The sequence below is a fragment of the Aedes aegypti genome, chromosome 3 (genome assembly GCF_002204515.2).
Source record: "Aedes aegypti strain LVP_AGWG chromosome 3, AaegL5.0 Primary Assembly, whole genome shotgun sequence".
In the NCBI taxonomy this organism is placed as follows: Eukaryota; Metazoa; Arthropoda; class Insecta; order Diptera; family Culicidae; genus Aedes; species Aedes aegypti.
This window is the reverse complement of record NC_035109.1, coordinates 155,643,593-155,663,216: the sequence shown is the minus strand read 5'-3', so window position 1 is coordinate 155,663,216 and position 19,624 is coordinate 155,643,593. Positions and strand designations below refer to the sequence as shown.

At 36.5% G+C, this 19,624-nt stretch overlaps 1 protein-coding gene across 11 annotated transcripts in view; it reads left to right on the top strand.

Moving 5' to 3' along the window:
* Window positions 1-19,624, top strand: part of LOC5572317 (USP6 N-terminal-like protein) — a 70,504-nt gene that overhangs the window by 43,590 nt on the left and 7,290 nt on the right. For 8 of the 11 annotated variants that reach the window (XM_021853426.1, XM_021853427.1, XM_021853423.1 and 5 more), the window contains 2 exons: window positions 4,652-4,972; window positions 5,036-5,270. In XM_021853426.1, coding sequence (XP_021709118.1) covers window positions 4,652-4,972; window positions 5,036-5,270 — 556 coding nt within the window. Of the gene's footprint in view, window positions 1-4,651; window positions 4,973-5,035; window positions 5,271-6,526; window positions 6,572-6,880; window positions 7,249-14,642; window positions 15,487-19,624 lie in introns of those variants that run through there. The other 3 variants (XR_002502326.1, XR_002502325.1, XM_001653953.2) reach the window with 3 other exon arrangements.

Here is a 19,624-nt window from a genome sequence, read left to right as displayed (position 1 = left end):
CAAAAAAATATTTGAATCGCGATAACTTTCCTGTTTCTCTATATTTTTCCACCATTTTTTCACAACTTCTCAATAAACTCTTCTACTTTTGGAATCTATGTCGGTATTGACCATTGGTCAACTGGTTTTAAAAATATTTCGGTGTTCCTTGGGGGACCGACACTTCCCATATAAAATTTCAATATGATGTTTTAAGAAGTTTTCAAGATCTCGTTACGGCTAGAGTGGTACCAAAAACATAAAAGCTCATTGCTCAAAAACAGTTACACCGATTTGTTTAATTTCTTCACAATAGACTTTCATCAAAGTTTAGTTTTGAAAAGCGAATAACCGAATATGAGAAAAAATCTGTAGCCAGAGATAATTACGAGAGTTATGGCTATGCGTCGGTCCGCCCAGGAATTTTGGAATATCTCCGAATATAGATGACCAATGCTCAAAACCGATACAGATTCGGAAAATAAAAGAGTTTTTTGAGAAGTTGTGGAAATTTTTTTCAAAAATTAAAAAAAAAAGTCATCGCGATTTGAACATTTTGAAAAATGAAACTGCCGGCAGAGGTGTTAATATGGGGTTATAGTACTGCAAACAAGTACAAAAATCCCAAACCCATTTTAGCCTCATGATGTTAGTTTCTGATCTTTTCATAAGCACTGTGCCATTAAGAAAATAACATAAAAAATATAAGGTTTGAAACTTGTCAAATACCATCCAAATTAGCGTATTTTTCAGCACCATGGGGCAAGTATATTACATGCCTTATAACAAGGTTTATCACATGCGAAGCCCTCTACTAGTTAATTCGAATAACTGAAATTGTTTTGTTTGAAAGGCGGATAAGTCACTTTTGTATCAAGGGGTCATGCACAAATTACCTCACGCTACAAGAGGGGGAAGGGGGTTAAGCCCTGCTTGACAAGCCTTACAAAATTATCGGAGGACTCATACAGAAAGTGTGACAAAGGGGGGGGGGGGGGAGGCGGTCGAAAAAATTGAAATTTAGCGTGACATAATTTGTGTCCATCCCCTACGAGTAAGAAGAGAAATTTCGCATAATTTATGATCTCGTCCTAAAAAAAGCTTGTTATTACTGAGCAAACGAATGGATTTACACTTTATTTCACAATGCTACGACGAAGAGATCCTCCTCTGTCTCCCAGCGGTGACAGTTTTTATTTTGGTCCGTTTATCTGCTTAATAACAACGAGCTACACACTCGGTTATCAATGGTTTTAAGGGTGAATATACATAGAAGCCAAACCTCGAATTTTCAAAAGCACAAGTCTAGAGAAGCAGACAACCGGTAACTCACTGGTCACTCGCTGGTGGCAACTAATCAATAAAATGTTCAACGCAAAAGGTTGTCAGGTTCTCAAGATACAAATCTACAAACAAGCTCTTGAAAATTCGAGGTTTGATATCGATGCATCTTTACCTATTAAACATATTTCCTCATAACTTCTTACATCATTATGACCAATTTAAGTACGATTTTCAAAGTTTTTCGTGGACAATAACTAAAATGACGTTTGAGACAGTGTTGCAATTATGCGTATATCATATGTCATATATGCTTATTACAGCTCTTTTGAGCAAGAACAACTTTACCTTCCAAGCCAAGGTGTTCAAATAGTTTGATCTTGCAGTTTGTCCCGTATCTATGTTCAACGCAATGTGTGTCGGTACAAAAACACATATCCATGAATACTTCAAACAAAATAAAAAAAAAATGTTCTGGACCCCCCGACCGATTATTTTGATTTTGGTCGCAAATGAAAGAGCAAAGTCTAATTGTTTTTAGTTCGAAATTTCAGACTTACCTATTTTTTTGTAATAAAGTTACTCCACAAAGACACCGTGAGTACAGTTTTATTTTAATGCAAAAATATTGCTGTTTCAGAAGAAAAATACATTGAACAAAAAAAAATGTTGAACAGTGTTACACTCTGCTGTCAAATTCAACAATAAATATTTTTGAACTAAATCATCAGCAGTAATTAAAACAATGAAAGGCTATTATAAGCCGGCAAATAATACAGAAAATTTGTTGTTATGATTCAGAATATATTTGAAATCAAAATTGTTTTCTCTGCGTGTACTTGTTAGCATGTCTATAAGATACATGAATTTTTCACAAAATAACCTGTAATCAAGAAATAGATGTTTCTTAAAAATTTCGAAGTTTATTTGTTGAGACACATAGATTTTAATGTTTTAAAACGTTTTAAAATTTATGTATTTATGTGACGAGACTACTTAAAAGGTTGAAGCGAGATTTTTGAAAATTAAAAACCTAAAACATTATAAATGAGATTTTTAATGAAACAAATTTCTTTGCTAATTTGAAGTTCTCTGCTAGTGCTACGATTTATTGATATAAAATATTTGCATCATTGCAGTTATCATTTTGAATCTCTCGATTGAAAAACTGCTGTTAGAAACTATTATTACTATGGGTCTTCCTTAGCCGAGTGGTTAGAGTCCGCGGCTACAAAGCAAAGCAATGCTGAAGGTGTCTGAGTTCGATTCCCGGTCGGTTTTTTCGTAATGAAAATTTCTTTGACTTCCCTAAGCATAAAGTATCATCGTACTTTTGCCACACGATATAAGAATGCGAAAATGGCAACTTTGGCGAAGAAAGCTCTCTGTTTTTAACTGTGGAAAAAGAAACTGTTATTATTGAAAAAAAAATCGCGAAGCATCCTGGAAGAAAAGGTATTACAAAAATTTGACAATATTTTCTTGAATGTCAAAAAAATGGTTGTATCAAATCTTGAAGAATGGAAAAAAAACTTAACATCTGCTAAGTTTTTAAAATTAAATTTGTACAATACTTCGCGAAAGAACCGTTGCTGGGAGTCTCAGTGAGCCTCCATAGATTAGTAAGCGACTTCTCTACAGGTTCTTCTTATATCCCTCAAGAGTGATCCCTCAAGATATTTCTTCAGTAATTAACCTTGGGATTCGACAAATAATTCCTCCTATGGTTTCGCACAAAAGATTTAAATTAATGTTCCGCCATCAGGTGCTCCAGCAGCCTAACCTTGATTCCTTTATTTTTTTTTCATTTCTCCAGGGATTCTCTCAGGATTCCCTCCAGAGTTTTTTAAGGTTATTTTTCCACTGATTACTCCAGAAGATCTTCCATGAATTCACAAAGAAATACCTCCAGAATTTCTTAAAAAATTGATTTAGGGATTCGCTTTTGAAGTTCTTTAGGGATTTCCTCGGATTTCATCCAGGGATTACTCCAGTAGATTCTCTAAAAACATTCTCCAAGGATTCATATAGAAATACTCTATCAGCTTCTTTCTTAAATTTGCTAGGGGAGCTTTCAATTATTCATATATAAATTTATCACAGATTTCGCTATACAACGCTTCAGTATATTAATAATGAAGCTCTCTGATGATTTCTTCAGAATTTTTCATTCAGGGATTACGCCAACTGATTATTTCAGTTTTTTTTTCTAGTAATTTCACAAGTTAAGTATTTTTTCCAGTAATTATTCCCATTACTCCTATACTACTTCCTCTTAAAACCCTACAAAATATACAGGTTTCGGATGGTAATTTTTCCAATCACTATTCCAACATTTTTTTCAGAAAATCTTTTAAAAAGAATCCTTTGACACCCTTTGAAGGAAACACTATACAATGGACTAGAATGAAACGTTCAACGTATCATTTGGTAAAAACGAAAGTTTACCAGACTGAAGCGGGAATCGAACCCACTACATGACACGATACGGCTAAATGTCTGACAACACTAACCGCACGAACGCGAACCCACCAATCCTTTAAAACATTATGCAGGACTTCATCAGATATTTCTCAAGGAGTTACATCTGAGATTACGTTAGGGTTTCCGTTTTTCGGATTTTCAAGCAATAACTCTTACAATAGCTGAGAAATGTGTTTTCTCTATATCTCTGGAAGAATGCTTGGATCAATTACTTTACGAAAACCTTGGGAAAATTCTGAAAGAATCTGAAAGATCCCCTGAAGGAATATAAAAAAAGATTAACTTAACACCAGAATTGACTAGAAGACAAGCATTCTCCAGTGCCACAGTCAAAAAACAATCCTGACGAAAAGTTTTTATGGCTGAAGCGGAATTGGACTCATGGACCGTGATGCGCTTAACTGCCTAACAACCGCACGGCCATGAAGCCCACGAATCTTTGGAGTTATATCTGGAGGTATCCCTAGAAAAAATCCTGGTTGATCTTTATGGAATCCTGAACGTAAACCCTTGGAAAACCGATGGGAAGATCTCGGAATAAATTATTTGAGAACTGAGAGCTTCCTTGAGCAGTCTCTTAAAACATTTCTGGGAGTATTCCAGAGAGGGAATCTATGAGAAAATGATAAGTTATTGACTAAATCTTTGGAGCAATACTTAAAGTCAACTCTAGAGCAAATACCTCGAGTAATTATCAAAGTTTGGTAGAATTTTACAGAATTTTGGTAAAATAATAGTTACCGTATTGACAGAAGATCGTTGAAAATTACATCAAAAATTAGTTTAGAGGTCGCTGAGAATCAGCTACTTAAATATTTAGTTTCTAATTTTATTCTCTATCGCGTTACTCGGCGTGTTAATAATAGTATTCTTATTCTACATCTAAACCAAATCTCCTCCTTCACAGATACCGTTCAGCCTTTGTCTGCGAGTATGGGACATCTACATGCTCTACGGTGAGCGTGTGCTGACGGCGATGGCCTACACCATCCTAAAGGTCCACAAAGTGAAACTACTCCGAATGAAGGACATGGACCAGATAACCGAGTTCCTGCAGACGATTCTGTACAAAAATTTCGGCTACGATGACGATACTGTGATAAAGGCTCTACAGCTGGCGATGTTCGAGCTGAAAAAACTGAACCTGGACAAGCTGCCACCGGCTCCGGTCAACGAATTTCCCAAGGTCCCCTTCGGGCAGTTTATCGAGCCCAGTCTGGAGGCGAAGGTTGGCTCGTGGCCGTTTACTGTTTAACGAAAATTCCTATTGAATGTTCTATCCAAATTTTAGATCGGACACCGGAACGAGAAATTCACCGAACGAGAAACGGAACTGAAGGAGACAGTGCTGTATCGAAGCGAATCGAAGAATGGCGCTGACGACGAGGGCGATGAAAACGGACGGGGCGACCATGTCCCGCGGAATGGCCATCATCGGGACGAGAACGGCGACGAAGATGACCGGACCGAGCGGGATTGTGATGATATCACCGAGGAGGACGATGCTTACAGTAATCTCAATACAGGTACGTCTTACACATCTGTGCGGACACTTTCTACGACTGGAGGTAGCTATTTGGAGAGCCATTTTTAGCCTTTCTTATGGTGTGTAGCTTTTTTATGCAGCATGCGTTTAGTTTCATTAGCGTGATTTATTTTCCTTTAGATTTTATCATAAGTTCTGATAAGTGATACATTGTTTTACGATCAATTTAGATTGATCTGAAGTGTGCTAAAGCTTTGCAAGCGATAACTGTTTTAATGTCCCATGAGCATAGCGAATTTCACTTGTACATAAGGTTGGTAATGGCGTGCACATTCGTTCCAAACATCTGTTTCGTCATTCTGTAAATTGAACCCAGTGGACCTTACTATCATCAAACGTTTTATTGGTCAAATTCATCTAACGACTACTTCACTAACTTTACAATACTTCATCTCATTTCGTACATAATTTCATGGAACATCCTAAGCATACAACATATTGCTTTATTTCTCATTACCTATAGGTATCATGAACTCATTTTTCTTAAAGTACGAGTTAAAAGAACCAAGATTTATAAGAATGATCGTAAGAATATATCGTAAAAAATCCAAGAGTCATTCGAAGGATTTACTGTATCCACTATGCACAGAGAAACAGACGTCACACTCTCATCATTGTCCATCGACCAACTTTTTAACGATCGATTCAAATATATTGTAGGTGGTCAATCCACCACCTGCAGCGTGCGCATCGTTTTTGTTCGCGTTTGACGTTTACACACTACCGCCACCTGTAGGTCCATCGACCAAACACACTAATTTTAGTATTGGGCGTACATGTTCTGTCGACTATGATTTTGATCGCGATTTGGTCTAAGTGTAACGTCTGTTTCTCTGTGCACTATGTATTGAAAACATACCATTCCGCCTCGCGTTGAGCAGAAATCTGTTGTTTGAATGTTACAGAATGTAATGAATCCTTGTGTAATTCCTTCATATTCATTCAGGAAACCTATGTTATCCTCAGACGCAAGATATCGCATTGACTTGAATTGACTCTCTTAAAACATTTCATTTTTCAGAAAATCCGCTTCATTTTTAGGCTAATCAGCGCTTTTAGTAGTAGAAGAATCGCCATGCAACTAACACACTATATAGACATGAGCTGCAAAGGTTACCATTGACCGTTGTTTCATGGTGCGAGGTAGTGTTTTCAAGCTAACCCAAATTTTCTTCCCTTTTCCGCATGATTTTCCTGTTTGGACGGGTTGGCTTACGGTTGGTTTCGTTCGAGTAGTTCCTCTAACGCCTCGGTTTCGGAGATTCCATCCCTTGAATAAAGGTACAGAACGTCACAACACCATATACCTACAAGCGCAGATTATAGTTTATAACAGCTGTAGTTTAGCGAGCAGTAGATACCAGTTTATGATTTGTTTTTTTTGTCTGTTTTTCTTTTTCTTTCGACTTTCTTCTGTTTCTCATCTGGATTTGTGGGATGCGGCGTTCATCGTGCCTCGACAACACACCCCATCATTACCTACACACAAAACTCGCCACACCGCGCGCGCGGCACTCCGCGGCACACTTGCTTGTGGTCCGCTGTCTTTTGGCCAATAAACTACCACTGACGAAACGAAAACGAAATCAGGTGTTAGCATGTCATCGCTCAGAACGATCCAGAGCTTTACCACGCTCGACACCAGCACGTCATTAGCGACCAGCCTTAACTCACTCGTAATAATCGATTCGTTCGATGAGAATTGTGATAACATGATTGAGGAAATTACTAGATTGTAGTTTGGATAGGTTCATGCAAGGAGTAGACTTAAGATACACGTATTGAATGCGTTGATAACGTTAAATGTAGGTTTTAGCAGTTTCCGAAAGGATAATCGCAAGTAGCGCGCTAGGTCACTTTCTGCTCGGGTATTCGAATGGCGGCAAACACGTGGACATAAGGGTGTCTCAAAATTTCACATCGTCAAAAAACTCGGGGGCTCAATGTCCAAATGGTAGGTAAGAATGTTACAATCAAGCTTTTGTATGGGGGAAAGTTTGGGTAAATAAGTTTAAAGGTCGTCACTTTGAGATTTTTGGAAAAAAAAAACTAGTTTACTCAACGTACTTACCGTTTTGACTCATATTCCGAACACTTAAGGCAAACAGTGACTTCAAATGCATCTGATTGGCATAAATTGGCTGATATTTGTGTAAATTTTAATTTCTTCGCAAAGTCTAACAGTTAGTTGTTGGGTGTACCGATAATAATGTTGATTTAGTTAGTTTTAAAATTGGTTTTACTTAAAAGTATGGAACAACATTTTGATTCAAATGCCGAACACTGTGTTCATTCTGTCTCATATTCCGAACAACTTGATTCAAATTCCGAACAGCATTCAAATGAATAGTTTCGCAAATAAATTTATCTGAGCTTGTTCTATTGGTCTCAAACTAGAGAATCATCACTACTTCCGCAGAATAAATTATATTGGAGACGTTAAAATTGAATTGCAAATGACTACCATTTCCTTGTTATTTGGTGACATATTTCAGTGAAACATTTCAACTAAATTGCCATACAAAAACCGAGTGTTCGGAATATGAGTCTGTTCGAAATTTGAGACAAAACGGTAGTTAGATTCCAACGGAATTTGGAAGCGATCAACTATCAAATATTGACAGGTCCGTAAGGCAATCGAGGTATCAGAAACATTCATTTTATTCATCAACATCATCTCCTTCGAGAGCTATACTATCACTCCAGCCTTTCTGAAATATTTTATTTATTTCTTACTCTTTTACTCCAAATAAGCCTCTGGATGAGGTTTATCTATTACTGTCCACTCAGACGACTGCTGACTTGACTTGACTCTGGAATATAGCGATGGATCCAATTTACATCCGTAAGATCTACCATATTGGACTCGTATTGTAGCTGTTTTTGTCAATATTTATAAACGCGATCGGAAGAGTATAAGAGAGAAACAAGCCACTGAAACGCACCTATTTGGCGTAGATGATGAGAAAGTCGTTGTGGCAAAACAACCCAATCAGTATATGAGGCTGGTTTCAAATCATGATACAAGTTCTTGCCGAGTTCAAGTGCTTATATTTCGATATCTGGGAGGTAAACGATTCCGAATCAACGGAGTAGCAGACCTCGTATCTTCTAAAATAGGCTTTTTGTTTCTGCAATAAGTTAAAGGACCAAAATGTCTGATGCAATGAAACCTGTTCACAGTTAAAAAAAACTGAATCTGAATGAGGGACGCGATTTTGAGAGATGAATGGTAACAAACTGTTTACTTCAAACGGTTTAAATAGCAGTATTTTTTTCTAAAGAGACTCATTGCAAAATGGCAAAGTCTTCTAGTATTTTCGGCAGCTTTGTTCTCTCCGTATTGGGTGGTTTTCTAAAATCTATTGGGCTAGATTCGCATCAATACTTTTAGTACCGTAAAGCACCCATATTTCGCGCGCGCTCGTAATTTCGCTCACTGACATTTTAAACATGTTTTTCGAAATAATAATTTGTTGGCTAGTACTTTGAATAATTCTACTTCAGCCATGGTTACATAGCATGCGATTATGTAGTCCAATATGTTTCAACAAATATGAATAAAATGACAGTGAGCGAAATTAGGAGCGTGCGCGAAATATGGTACCATCACGGTATATTGGCGATCAAAAGTGAGGTTTGGTTGCGAAAGTTTTTCAAACTGAAATGAATATTTACGGTTTCCTGTGCCTCGAATTGCAAAAATCTTGTCAGTTCAATGATTGTAGTGATTTTGCTTCCAAAGTTTTAACTAGACATTTTAATTAAGATGCACTAATCCCTATTCTGGAAGAGCGCCATCTACGCATTTCAGCTTTGCGTTAGATCATCAATAGGCGCATCTCATTGTCAAATCCAAGAAGATTTGCACTACGAAAACCACCCATGACGAAGAGAACATAACGGCCGAAAATACGCAAGCTCCCCTGTGTAAATTGTACAAGGAACAGTGGAAAAACTGTTTTAGGGGCCTCTAAGAACGATAAACTGAGAAGCACACTCCGAGGAAGTAGAGGATAATAGTTATAATTTTGTTAACACTACAACACTACGTACACTGCCGATGTCGGACACGCGCATGGTATTGCTGTGTGCGTTTGAAATGCAAATGTCAAATGCGGGAACACCAAATGCGGTAAGATTTTTCACAAGAAATGCGATGTCAAAGATAGATTTTTCTTGCTAGGACGGCTGTGATTCATATAATCTTTGCTAGGTGTCCTTTGATTGTTTCGTGTTACCGCATTTGGAGGACGTTTAGTCAACATTTGCATCTCATATGCAAACAGCAATACTAATCTGAGACGAGACTCGCGAAGACAGTCTTTTTTTTCTGTGATTACTGAGTTTTTTTCTTATTCCACTTTGTGTTTATACCAATTATGCGCAAGTCGTTCAAACTCTCGCATGAACCTCTCAGCAAAAAATGATTGCTTTTGCATCACACCAAATCATAAATAGCCTTTTGGGTGAAATTCCATGCCAGCAAACATAGCAGACATTAGGAATAACTAATCTTGTGTTTAGGTTTATCAGCAACTTTGGAAAAAACTGGTCCGTCGACTGAGATTTTCAATAACAGTTTATTGTGAATACAATACTTTTCCCTTTTACAGCCATAAAAACGATGGGCTGCATTTGACGTTTCGTGACAGCGAAATCTGGGCTGCATATGACGTTGATATTTTGCCATAATATGTAATGTAATGATAGTTATACTGTTCCAGAATTTTATGAAACTATTTTCAGTGACCCAATTTCAATTTCGTACAGGGCACATAAAAACTGTTAGTAAAAAAAAGAAAAAATCCTGGTAGAATAAATTAGAAAATTTTAAATGACTTTTTTGAGTTTTTTGACTTTTAAGGCCCTAGTAAAATTGGTACATATGTCAAAACTTAAAAATCAGTTCCTTATATCGAGCTGTTTTCTTCGCTGTGTGTTTTTATTTTTTCGATATATCGCTTATTATGGAGAAAACTATTTTTCCAGTTTTGGCAATTAATTGCTACTATTTTACTAGCGCCTTAAAGGCCAAACTTAGAGAAAACTAAGATTTGACTAAAATTTTAAGTTTGGGATTTGTTATAAATGTTATACCAACCAATATTCTATAGTATAAGATCCCACAGAGTGTCTACTACCTGAAAAAACCTACCTGAATTATCAGGGAATTTTATTAAACCTATGAGAAAACCTGGAATTCTCGGGAAATTTCGATAACAACCAGGGAAATTTTTTTGATGCGTTAATTCATTGCAAAATATGTTCATGGCAAAGGATTTTCGCGACAAAATCTACCAAAAAATTTAGCTGCACCGCTATTAAAACGCTCCTTGAGCTGTTCAGTGAGGAATCTTGATTACTGAGGATCTTTTTGGGTATGAAAGTATTGAATTTTGTGAACATCTTTAAATTTGATCAGTAACGGATTTACACATCTTCAAGCATGATTTTTCAAATTATTAGAAAGTTGAAAAGCTGAAAACTGATCTTGGAAAAGTAATCTGGAATTCCAACAACTTTTAATTTTAAATGTCGAAACAATCAATTTATCAATTTTAGGGCTGTAACTTAGTATTTATTTTAATGCGAGTATCTAAAAAGTCTCTATTTTATGATGAAAGTTCTTTAAAGTCGTTTTTTTAATCAGAGTGGTCTCTGGAGTAATTTTTTTCTTATTTTACTTGAATTCTGATGCAAAATTTTGCAGGCTCCAGAGAAATCTTCAGATAGACTGTTACGAGACTTTTCAACTTATTCTTCAAAAAATTCATCTCAGATTTCTTGAGGAAAAGATTTAGGAATCACCGTAGTGCTTTCTCCAGAGATTTAATATGGAATACTTTCAGAGACTCTTACAGGAATCTCTCCAGAAATTCTTCTAAAGATTCCTCTACCAATTATCCCAGATGTTCTTCCAGTGATTTTTCAAAGAATATCTTGAGAAATTTCTCCGTAATTTGCTGCAGGAAATTCTTGAGCACTTCAACGTTACTATCTCCAGTAATTTTCTCAGGGATTATTTAGATTTTTTTTTTCCAAACGCGTAAGTCCCAAATATTTTGCGCTATGAGAACTAACAAAGATTTTTACAGATTTTTTCTCCCAAAAAAATCCACACAGGTTACTTTCAGATCTTTTGAACAAAAAAAAAATGTTCAGGGTTTTTTTCCAAGAAGCCCGACAAGAATTTTCCACGTCATTTCATCCATTAAACTTAAAAAAATCTTCGAGGAATTCTATTGATAACTTTTGAAAGAATTCCTCAAATTAGACCCTGTGTTTCATTATTGAGTTACTCTAAAAAAAATCTAGGACTTTCTCCAGAATTTAATTACTCAATGAATTTCTCAATAAAAACCCATGGAATCTACAAAATTTTATTTAAGGTTCCATGCTAATTAACACTGCAGCATTTTTTCAGGAAATCCTCTTACACATTTTTAAGGGATTCCGTCCGATGTTTTTCAAGGAGTTCGGTCAGAAAATGATGTAGGATATCATCCAGTGTTTTGATTGATTCGTTTTTTTTTTTCAATCATCCTAACAGTCTAACTAGAAACTCTTCAAAAATTTCCTCAAGGGCTTTGAGTTCTTCTAATGATCCGTATTCATCAAGGGTGACTTAAAAAGTTACACAAGTTTCATTAATGGTTACTATTTTTCATGCTTTTCTTAAATTTCTGAAAATTTTTGTTCATATTTCCACGAACAAATGCCTCGAAAATTTCATGGAAGAATACTTGGAAAAATTTTAAATGACTTCCTTAAGAAATCTTAAAGAATTACTGTAGGAATTCCTAAAAAATCACTGAGTAATTTCTGGAGATATCAGTTAGAATCAGTGTTGTGAAAAACTCAATTTCTCATAACTCACGCTTGAGATTTTTCATGCGTGAGTTGTCAATCACGCAACTCAGCAGTCAAAAAATCATGTGAGTTGGCTCACCTTTTTGACTCATTGTCTCATATTCTCACAGTTTACTCACACAGGGCAATAATTTCTTGTTAGTCCGTAAAACTATAGTAATCCTATCTAACGTAAACAACAACATCCACGAGTTTTTGACGGGTTTTGCGACTGAATCATTTTTACGGTATGAGTTGATTGAGTGATTGTGCATCACAATCTCAAGCGTAAGATTTGCGAAACAGATCTTCAATGAGTTTGCTCTCACGGGATAGCGTATTAATGGAGATTTGAGTGTGAGTCTATCACAACTGGTTAGAATTCCTAGTTAAAATGTTTTAAAAATTGTGGAGGATAATTTTTAAGAAATCCCTGAAGAAACTTCTGGAAGTTTTGAAGATGCTCTAAACGGAAGTCAACGGATAAATTCCTGGAGTACTTAGGCCTTTCTTGAAAAATAACTGGAACATCTTTAAAGAAATTCCTGACAATGTTTGAGATAATTTCGAAGGATATATTTGGCAAAAACCATGTTGTATTCTTCAGATAACCAAAACAAAGTTCTTTGATGAATTCCTTAGGAAAATTTTCGAAGGAATTATGGGAAATAATCACTAAATAAACTCCTGAAGAAATTTAAGTGAATTGCTAGCCTCGGGCTGCAAATCTCTCTAATATAGTTTCTGATGAAATTCTTTAAGAAAATCATTGAAAAATTCATCCAGCAATATGAGCAATGTAATTTGTCGCAATATCTCGAGGAATTAAAAAACACATTCTCGGATAAATCTCTGGTCTTATTTCATGAGGAATGATACATAAATCTCTGGTCTTATTTCATGAGGAATCCATCTCTTCTTTTGATTCCTGTTAGGTTTCGTTTTGTTTGTTTGTATTTTTTTTCCTGTTTGATCATTATTCCTTCTCTTTTTTTGAGAAAAGGTCTTCAAAGTTCTTATTTTCAATAGCCTTGCAATTCAGAAAATTTGAACGTTTTCGAATGAAATGCAAATAATTTATCATATCGGGTATCTCCGTTTCTTTGACCGCTTTTAGTCTGAACACTTTTTTAATTTGACCCCCGCTAACATCGTTCAAATTAGAAATTGTTCAAAAGTCATTTAGCTCAAGGAACGCAATAAAGTGAAATGAAACGGTGTGAAACGAAGTGCAGAATCGTAGCAAACCAGCCAATGAAGTGACCAGAAACACGCGTAGGGTAACTAAAAGTTCAAATTAAAAATAAGCCGTTCAAATTAGCGGGGGTACACTGTTATACCAAAGACAAATTAAAGACCCCCATGTCCCTTGCAGTTGCCCAAAATTTTATGGCTCATAACGTAATCTAGAATGCCGTTCAAAGTGTACTACGATCTGTCAAACTTGGGTACCTTTTGCACTACCGAGGGACCAAATGCAGTACTAGAAGTGGTACCCAATCTGAGCCCGAGTGGGACGGACCTGGTTATACTGTTTTTTTTTTGTGTACAGCGGTAAACGTAAATTTTATTTAAAATATTGTCCCAAACATAAGTCAACTTTTTTTCGCTAATTTAGCTGTCTTGAGTATGCAATATTCCTTGACCCAAAAGTTATATAATGTCCACTCGTAGCTACTCTAAAAATGGAAATATGAAATTAATTCAGTACTCGCAGTTATCTTTAAGAAATTAAATGTAAAAATGTACTTTAATTGTTCAACTTTTTTTAAAGACACTACACGTCAATGCTTCCAGTGGGCTATTTGCCCTTTGAAGGAAGCACCACACTAGACAACGGACTAGCATGCAACGCCCAAATGAATTGATTTATAGCAAAAACATTGAAAAAGTAGTATTTTATATATTTACCTGAGTTTCAAATTTGTTCGTTTCTAAATTGTCCAAATGTACTCTACTACATCTGAACAACGCAATGAAGAACGTTTGAATTTTAATAGGTGTGCAAATATGAAATTGGGTAAAATTTAGATCTTTTCCATTACTTCAAAGATGAAAGTAAATAACATTAGTTTATGATTGTCACACAATAGATGACTTCTATAATATGGATTAAGTATTTGGAAACCTTTACACGCTTGAATGAAGTTGAACAGAATTTAGTGCATTTCGCACAAAATTGAGCTCTTCATCTGGATCAACACTTCAGGTTGTAATTAAGTATAAAGTATATGACACATAAAGAAGCTCAGCAATGTAAAAAAAAAATACTTAAGACAGAAAAGCTTTGGAATTTTGCTACACTGTACATTGGTCACGAAAATCTGACTTTTTCAAAAATCTCAACAGGGCAACTTTTAAACGCCATTTCTCATAACTCCCGTCATACAAAAGTTTGATTGTTACATCGTTTTCTACCGTTTTTTTTCTTTGGTTTGGAGGTTGAGCCCCCAACTTTTCTAACGAAGTGAAATTTTGGGACACCCTCTTGGGCATGCAGGCACGTGGATCATGATTTCTAGAAAAATTCTACAAATGAATCTAGTAGACTTTGTTGATTGCACCCAACATAACTCCCGCAGCAACGGGTGAAAATTTTCTCATTCCCTTTCGGCCCACCACTGGAAAAGGTTGTCTTTATTTCCGGAAAATCCCGAAAGCCCATCAAGATGTTCAAAATTATCAGTGAAGCAGCGAGAGTAGGAATCTCGGCCAAAAACATGGAAGCCGTCGGCAAGCTAGCTAAAGCTCGTCCATTTTCCTCCTCGAACAAGGACCGCGGTCTGACGGATTTCAGTCAGAAGAAAGACTGCCAGCAAAAGGCCTGCGCCGAACGGTCCACCAAGATGCCCCCGAAGGAACCCAAATCTAGCTGCGATAAGCCCGTCAGTCCGAAGACATGGCGCACCTGTCCGGAACCACCAACGCCGAAGGAGTTTTCCTGTGACGATACGCTTCAACAGATGGTACCGCGCCGTAAGAAGCGGCAGGTAGCCTCTCGGCCGTCCTGCGCCAAACCAGCACCCAGCCTGGCCGCTCCCGACTGCGTAAAAGTCAAGAAAGAGCTCTGTCCTCGGGCGTCCCTTCCCGGATGTGGAAAGGCGAAGATCCCACCCCGGTGCGATCCGAAGAAAGTGGTCCGCGACTGCATTAAACTGCGACCCCCGGTGGCTTCCTTTGCAGAGTGCTACAAGAACCCATTCCCGCCACAACCCCGTTCCGAGTGCACCTGCCTGACCACGCCCCGGATTTGCTGAAAGCGCTTCCTACCCGAGGCAGAAAGTTTCTGTGACCATGAGATTCCCCTCTTCTGAATAAAAAATGTACGTCGATCGCAACGGTAATCTTGTTTTGATATTATTTTGATGTCCTTAGGAACCAAACACAAATTTGAATATCATTCCATAGAGCGAAAATTCCTCTTTCAGTATCAATGCCACCAATCATTTACCAGAGTACCCCGAATAGTAGTTGATAGTATTTTTCCCCTGAAGTTTGTGTTAGACCGATTAATTAAGTTTTTAGGTATTTTCTTTTGTAATGTACAAATAACGGAACAAATTTGGAATGTTGCATTTTTGAGACAATACAAATTCGATGTAATGCATGATTGCTTTCGTAGTTTTGTTTCTCGTTATCTCGTTTCATTTCCGAAATTTCCTTGTTCGCAACTATGCATCATGCTTTCGTTCAGTTTTGTCGTATTGCACGAAGTATTCTTTAAACAGGTAAGACGAATATTCTTTTGTATTTTCCAGGACATCACTGTGCAGTTGCTATCGTGATGACTGTTTTTGTTTAATAGAATGATTCATTTTAACCCGTAGGCTACAGAGCTGACATACAAAATTCAAAATGCTCGTATTTGAGCATAATGAAATTCCGAGGATTGCTTCACTATTAGTTGTAGTTTCAAGAGTGATGTAGAGTATTGTTGACAAAGTTATTCCAGAACATCTCTGGTGGGGTAAATAAATACACTTCCTTTTAGAACTCATTTATTATTTGGAAACGAATTGTTTTCATACAAACCATACAAACACCCCTATTCTTGTTTACGTTCGAATGGACATTCGATCGAAAACCGTTTTGCATTCCCGTTTACGTCAGCAAAATCAAATGGGCCATGGATTCGAACGAATAGGATTCGATCGAAAGTTGGATCCGCCGTAAACAAGAATGAAGGTGAAAAAGTGTACATACTAGTTATTTGTAATAAGTTACGATGCACCAGTGAATTTAGAAGTATATAATTACCCTAGATTAAGGCTAAGGCCTCTAAAACATTATGAAGTTTTGACCATAATCTACACAGGTTTATAAATTATTTTAAGAAAACTTTTTGCAAATTTTCAAAACCAGTTTTTTTTTGCTAAAAATTGAAGCAATTTCCATGAAAATCTATCATTGCATTGCACTTGCTATCTGTAATGCGATGATAGATTTTCATGATTCTTAAAATTTGAATGAAAAACACTGGTTTTTAATTTTTGATGATTGCTGATGATTGAATGATGGATTCTTGAGCCTTAAGCGAGTGATGTCTACGTTTAGTGGTTTACATCACTCATCAAGCCTTAACAGACGTGTCCACAAATTTTGACAAGGTATTGAATAATAATAATGGAAGTCATCTAAATCGTCCTGGAGTTCAGCTCTTTTTGATCTACCAAATCTACTACAGTCTATACTCATTCAATTCTCGTGAAACATTCTTATTTCTATCCATGAAGCTTTATATGGCTCGGAAGGTGTACTGCCGTTTTACGCATAACTGTCCCATGTTCCAAAATATGTGGGCAACCGATAAAAACGCGTTTAAAGATTTTAAAACATTCATGTGTCGTATTGTCCAGGTTTGTGATCAATCTTAATGAATCTGTATCAATAGTACAAAGAATAACGTGTTCATTAGAATCAAGAGTAAAAAAAGTAAAATTTGCTACGAAATTTAAAGTCGAACTGTTATGTTAGAAATACGGGGTTTTGGGTGGATTTATACCAAAGACAACCGTGACCATGGCAACAAGTGAATTCGGCACCGCTCAAACGTCAAATTCGTGAACTCGTGCACAGGTCCATAATACCTTAGACAGACATCTGACACATATACCATGGTACAAGTTGTCAAGAAAATTATTCCAAGGCTATCATGAATGAAGACAATTATCAGTATGGAACCCATTTCAAGATAATTGTACCATGGTACCAAAGACAAATTAAAGACCCCCATGTCCCTTGCAGTTGCTCAAAATTTTATGGCTCATAACGTAATCTAGAATGCCGTTCAAAGTGTACTGCACGGTGTGTTTCGTAGAACAACTTTATTACAAAAAAATAGGTAAGTCTGAAACTTCGCCACAATAAAGTCTAGGTTTCTCGCGTTCATTTGCTGCAAAAACCAAAAAAATCGGTCGAGGGGTCTAGAGTAATTTTTTTTTTGTTTGATTTCGAGAGACTTGCTCGTATGTTTCAATTTGCGTATCTATGTGTTTATGTACATACGGTCGGTTCAAATTTTAAAAATGTTTGAGATTCCAATCTTTCATATGTTTCTTATCATCCTTACTATAAAAATAGTGTTTTCAGCAATTTTCAGCTTTCTAGGTGCTGATTTAAAGGTGGTCCAGAGACAATGTAGGTTTACATATATGGAAATTACTATGAAGAAATTTTGAGATATGTTCCAAACACGCTTGAACTGTAATGTAAGTACAAACTTATTATCCCATTGTAAAAACTCATTCTTCAAACCATTATAAAGAAAATTGCTGAAGAGAGAAATTCAATCCGACGGATAGCAGACGAGATATGCATGAGTTTGTTTGCTAATATTTAGCTTAATATGGGATTATAGCCCTGCAAACATGTACAAAAATCCCAACCCCATTTTAGCCTCAAATTTTTTGCTAGTGAATGTTATGTCTGATCATTGTATATTCTGACATTACTTTGCTATCCAGGACAATTGTTGTCATATATTTTTTACTGTCCTAAATAATGTAATAAAGCAAAGAAGTTCAAAGGTTTTGTCCGCCAAAAACTAGAAACAGCGTCTGATCTTCGTATACTCTGGTGATAAACTTTCCACCTGCAAAAAACACACTTTATTGTTGAAAATTTTAGTTTGTTTGGTATCAGAAGATGGTGGAGTTTTTAGAAAACGTGTTTTTCATGATCACAATAAAATATTTTGCTAGGGTCATAGTTTTGAGGGCATTTGCATCTTATAGGTTTGATATGCCTTCATTTTTTTTAAGTTGAATAAAAATAAATAAGGAGGCCTATAACAGATTTTTGAGGATGAAATTTGTTCCTTCGGTTAGAGACAACTTATATCAATACGAGCTCATAGATTTTGAGCAAAACGGAGCCGTTTGTCACACTTATATGAGGGTTCAATCAAAGCTCTCCAAAATGAGCCGTTTTTTTTTCGAAAATATGTTTAAGTCTCCAATGACCCAGGTATGAATCAATTCTATCATTTGATATGCACGTATGCTGGAGAGAAGGCTTGTGAAGAATCTCACGCCATCGTTGATGTGTTAGAAGCTTTCATCACACAGATATTGAACCCGACGTCCGCATGATAAAATTTGAAGGGATGTTTCCACTTCCTCTCTGGTAAGGTGAAAGTAACAGATAAAACTCATATCCAAAGCGAAAAACTTAGTCTAAATAGATTAAACAATACAAGTAATGAATAATATTTATGTTCCATTCACATTTTCCATGTAAAAACTACCATAAAACATGATATGACGATTTTCGCATTTTTATGAGCCATACCAAAGACAAATTAAAGACCGCCAGGTCCCTTGCAGTTGCCCGATATTTTATGGCTCATATGGTAATCTACAATGCCGTGAAAAGTGTACTGCGATCTGCCAAACTTGGTTCTCTAGATTTGTGATCTTGAAAATTCGAGGTTTGACCTCGATGCATCTTCACCTTAGGATGAGATCATAAGTTTTGCGAGAAATATTCTCTAGTAACTTCTTACATCATTATAACCAATTTAAGTACGCGTGGAAAATAATTAAAATGACGCTTGAGATAGTTTTGCGACTATACGTATATCATATGTCATTTATGGTTATTACAGCTCATTTGACCAAGAACAACTTTACCTTCCATGCCAAGGTGTGCAAATGGTTTGACCTTGCAGTTCGTCCCGTATCTCCAAACGTACGTCCAGGTCCGTCCCACTCGAGCTTGGTATCACTTCTAGTACTGCATTTGGTCCCTCGGTAGTGCAAAAGGTACCCATGTTTAACAGATCGCAGTACACTTTGCACGGCATTCTAGATTACCTTATGAGCCATAAAATTTTGGACAACTGCAAGACACATGGAGGTCTTTAATGTGTCTTTGGTACGTCGGTACAAAAACACATATGCATAAGTACTTCACACAAAATAAAAAAAAATGTTCTGGACCCCCCGACCGATTTTTTTGATTTTAGTCGCAAATGAAAGAGCA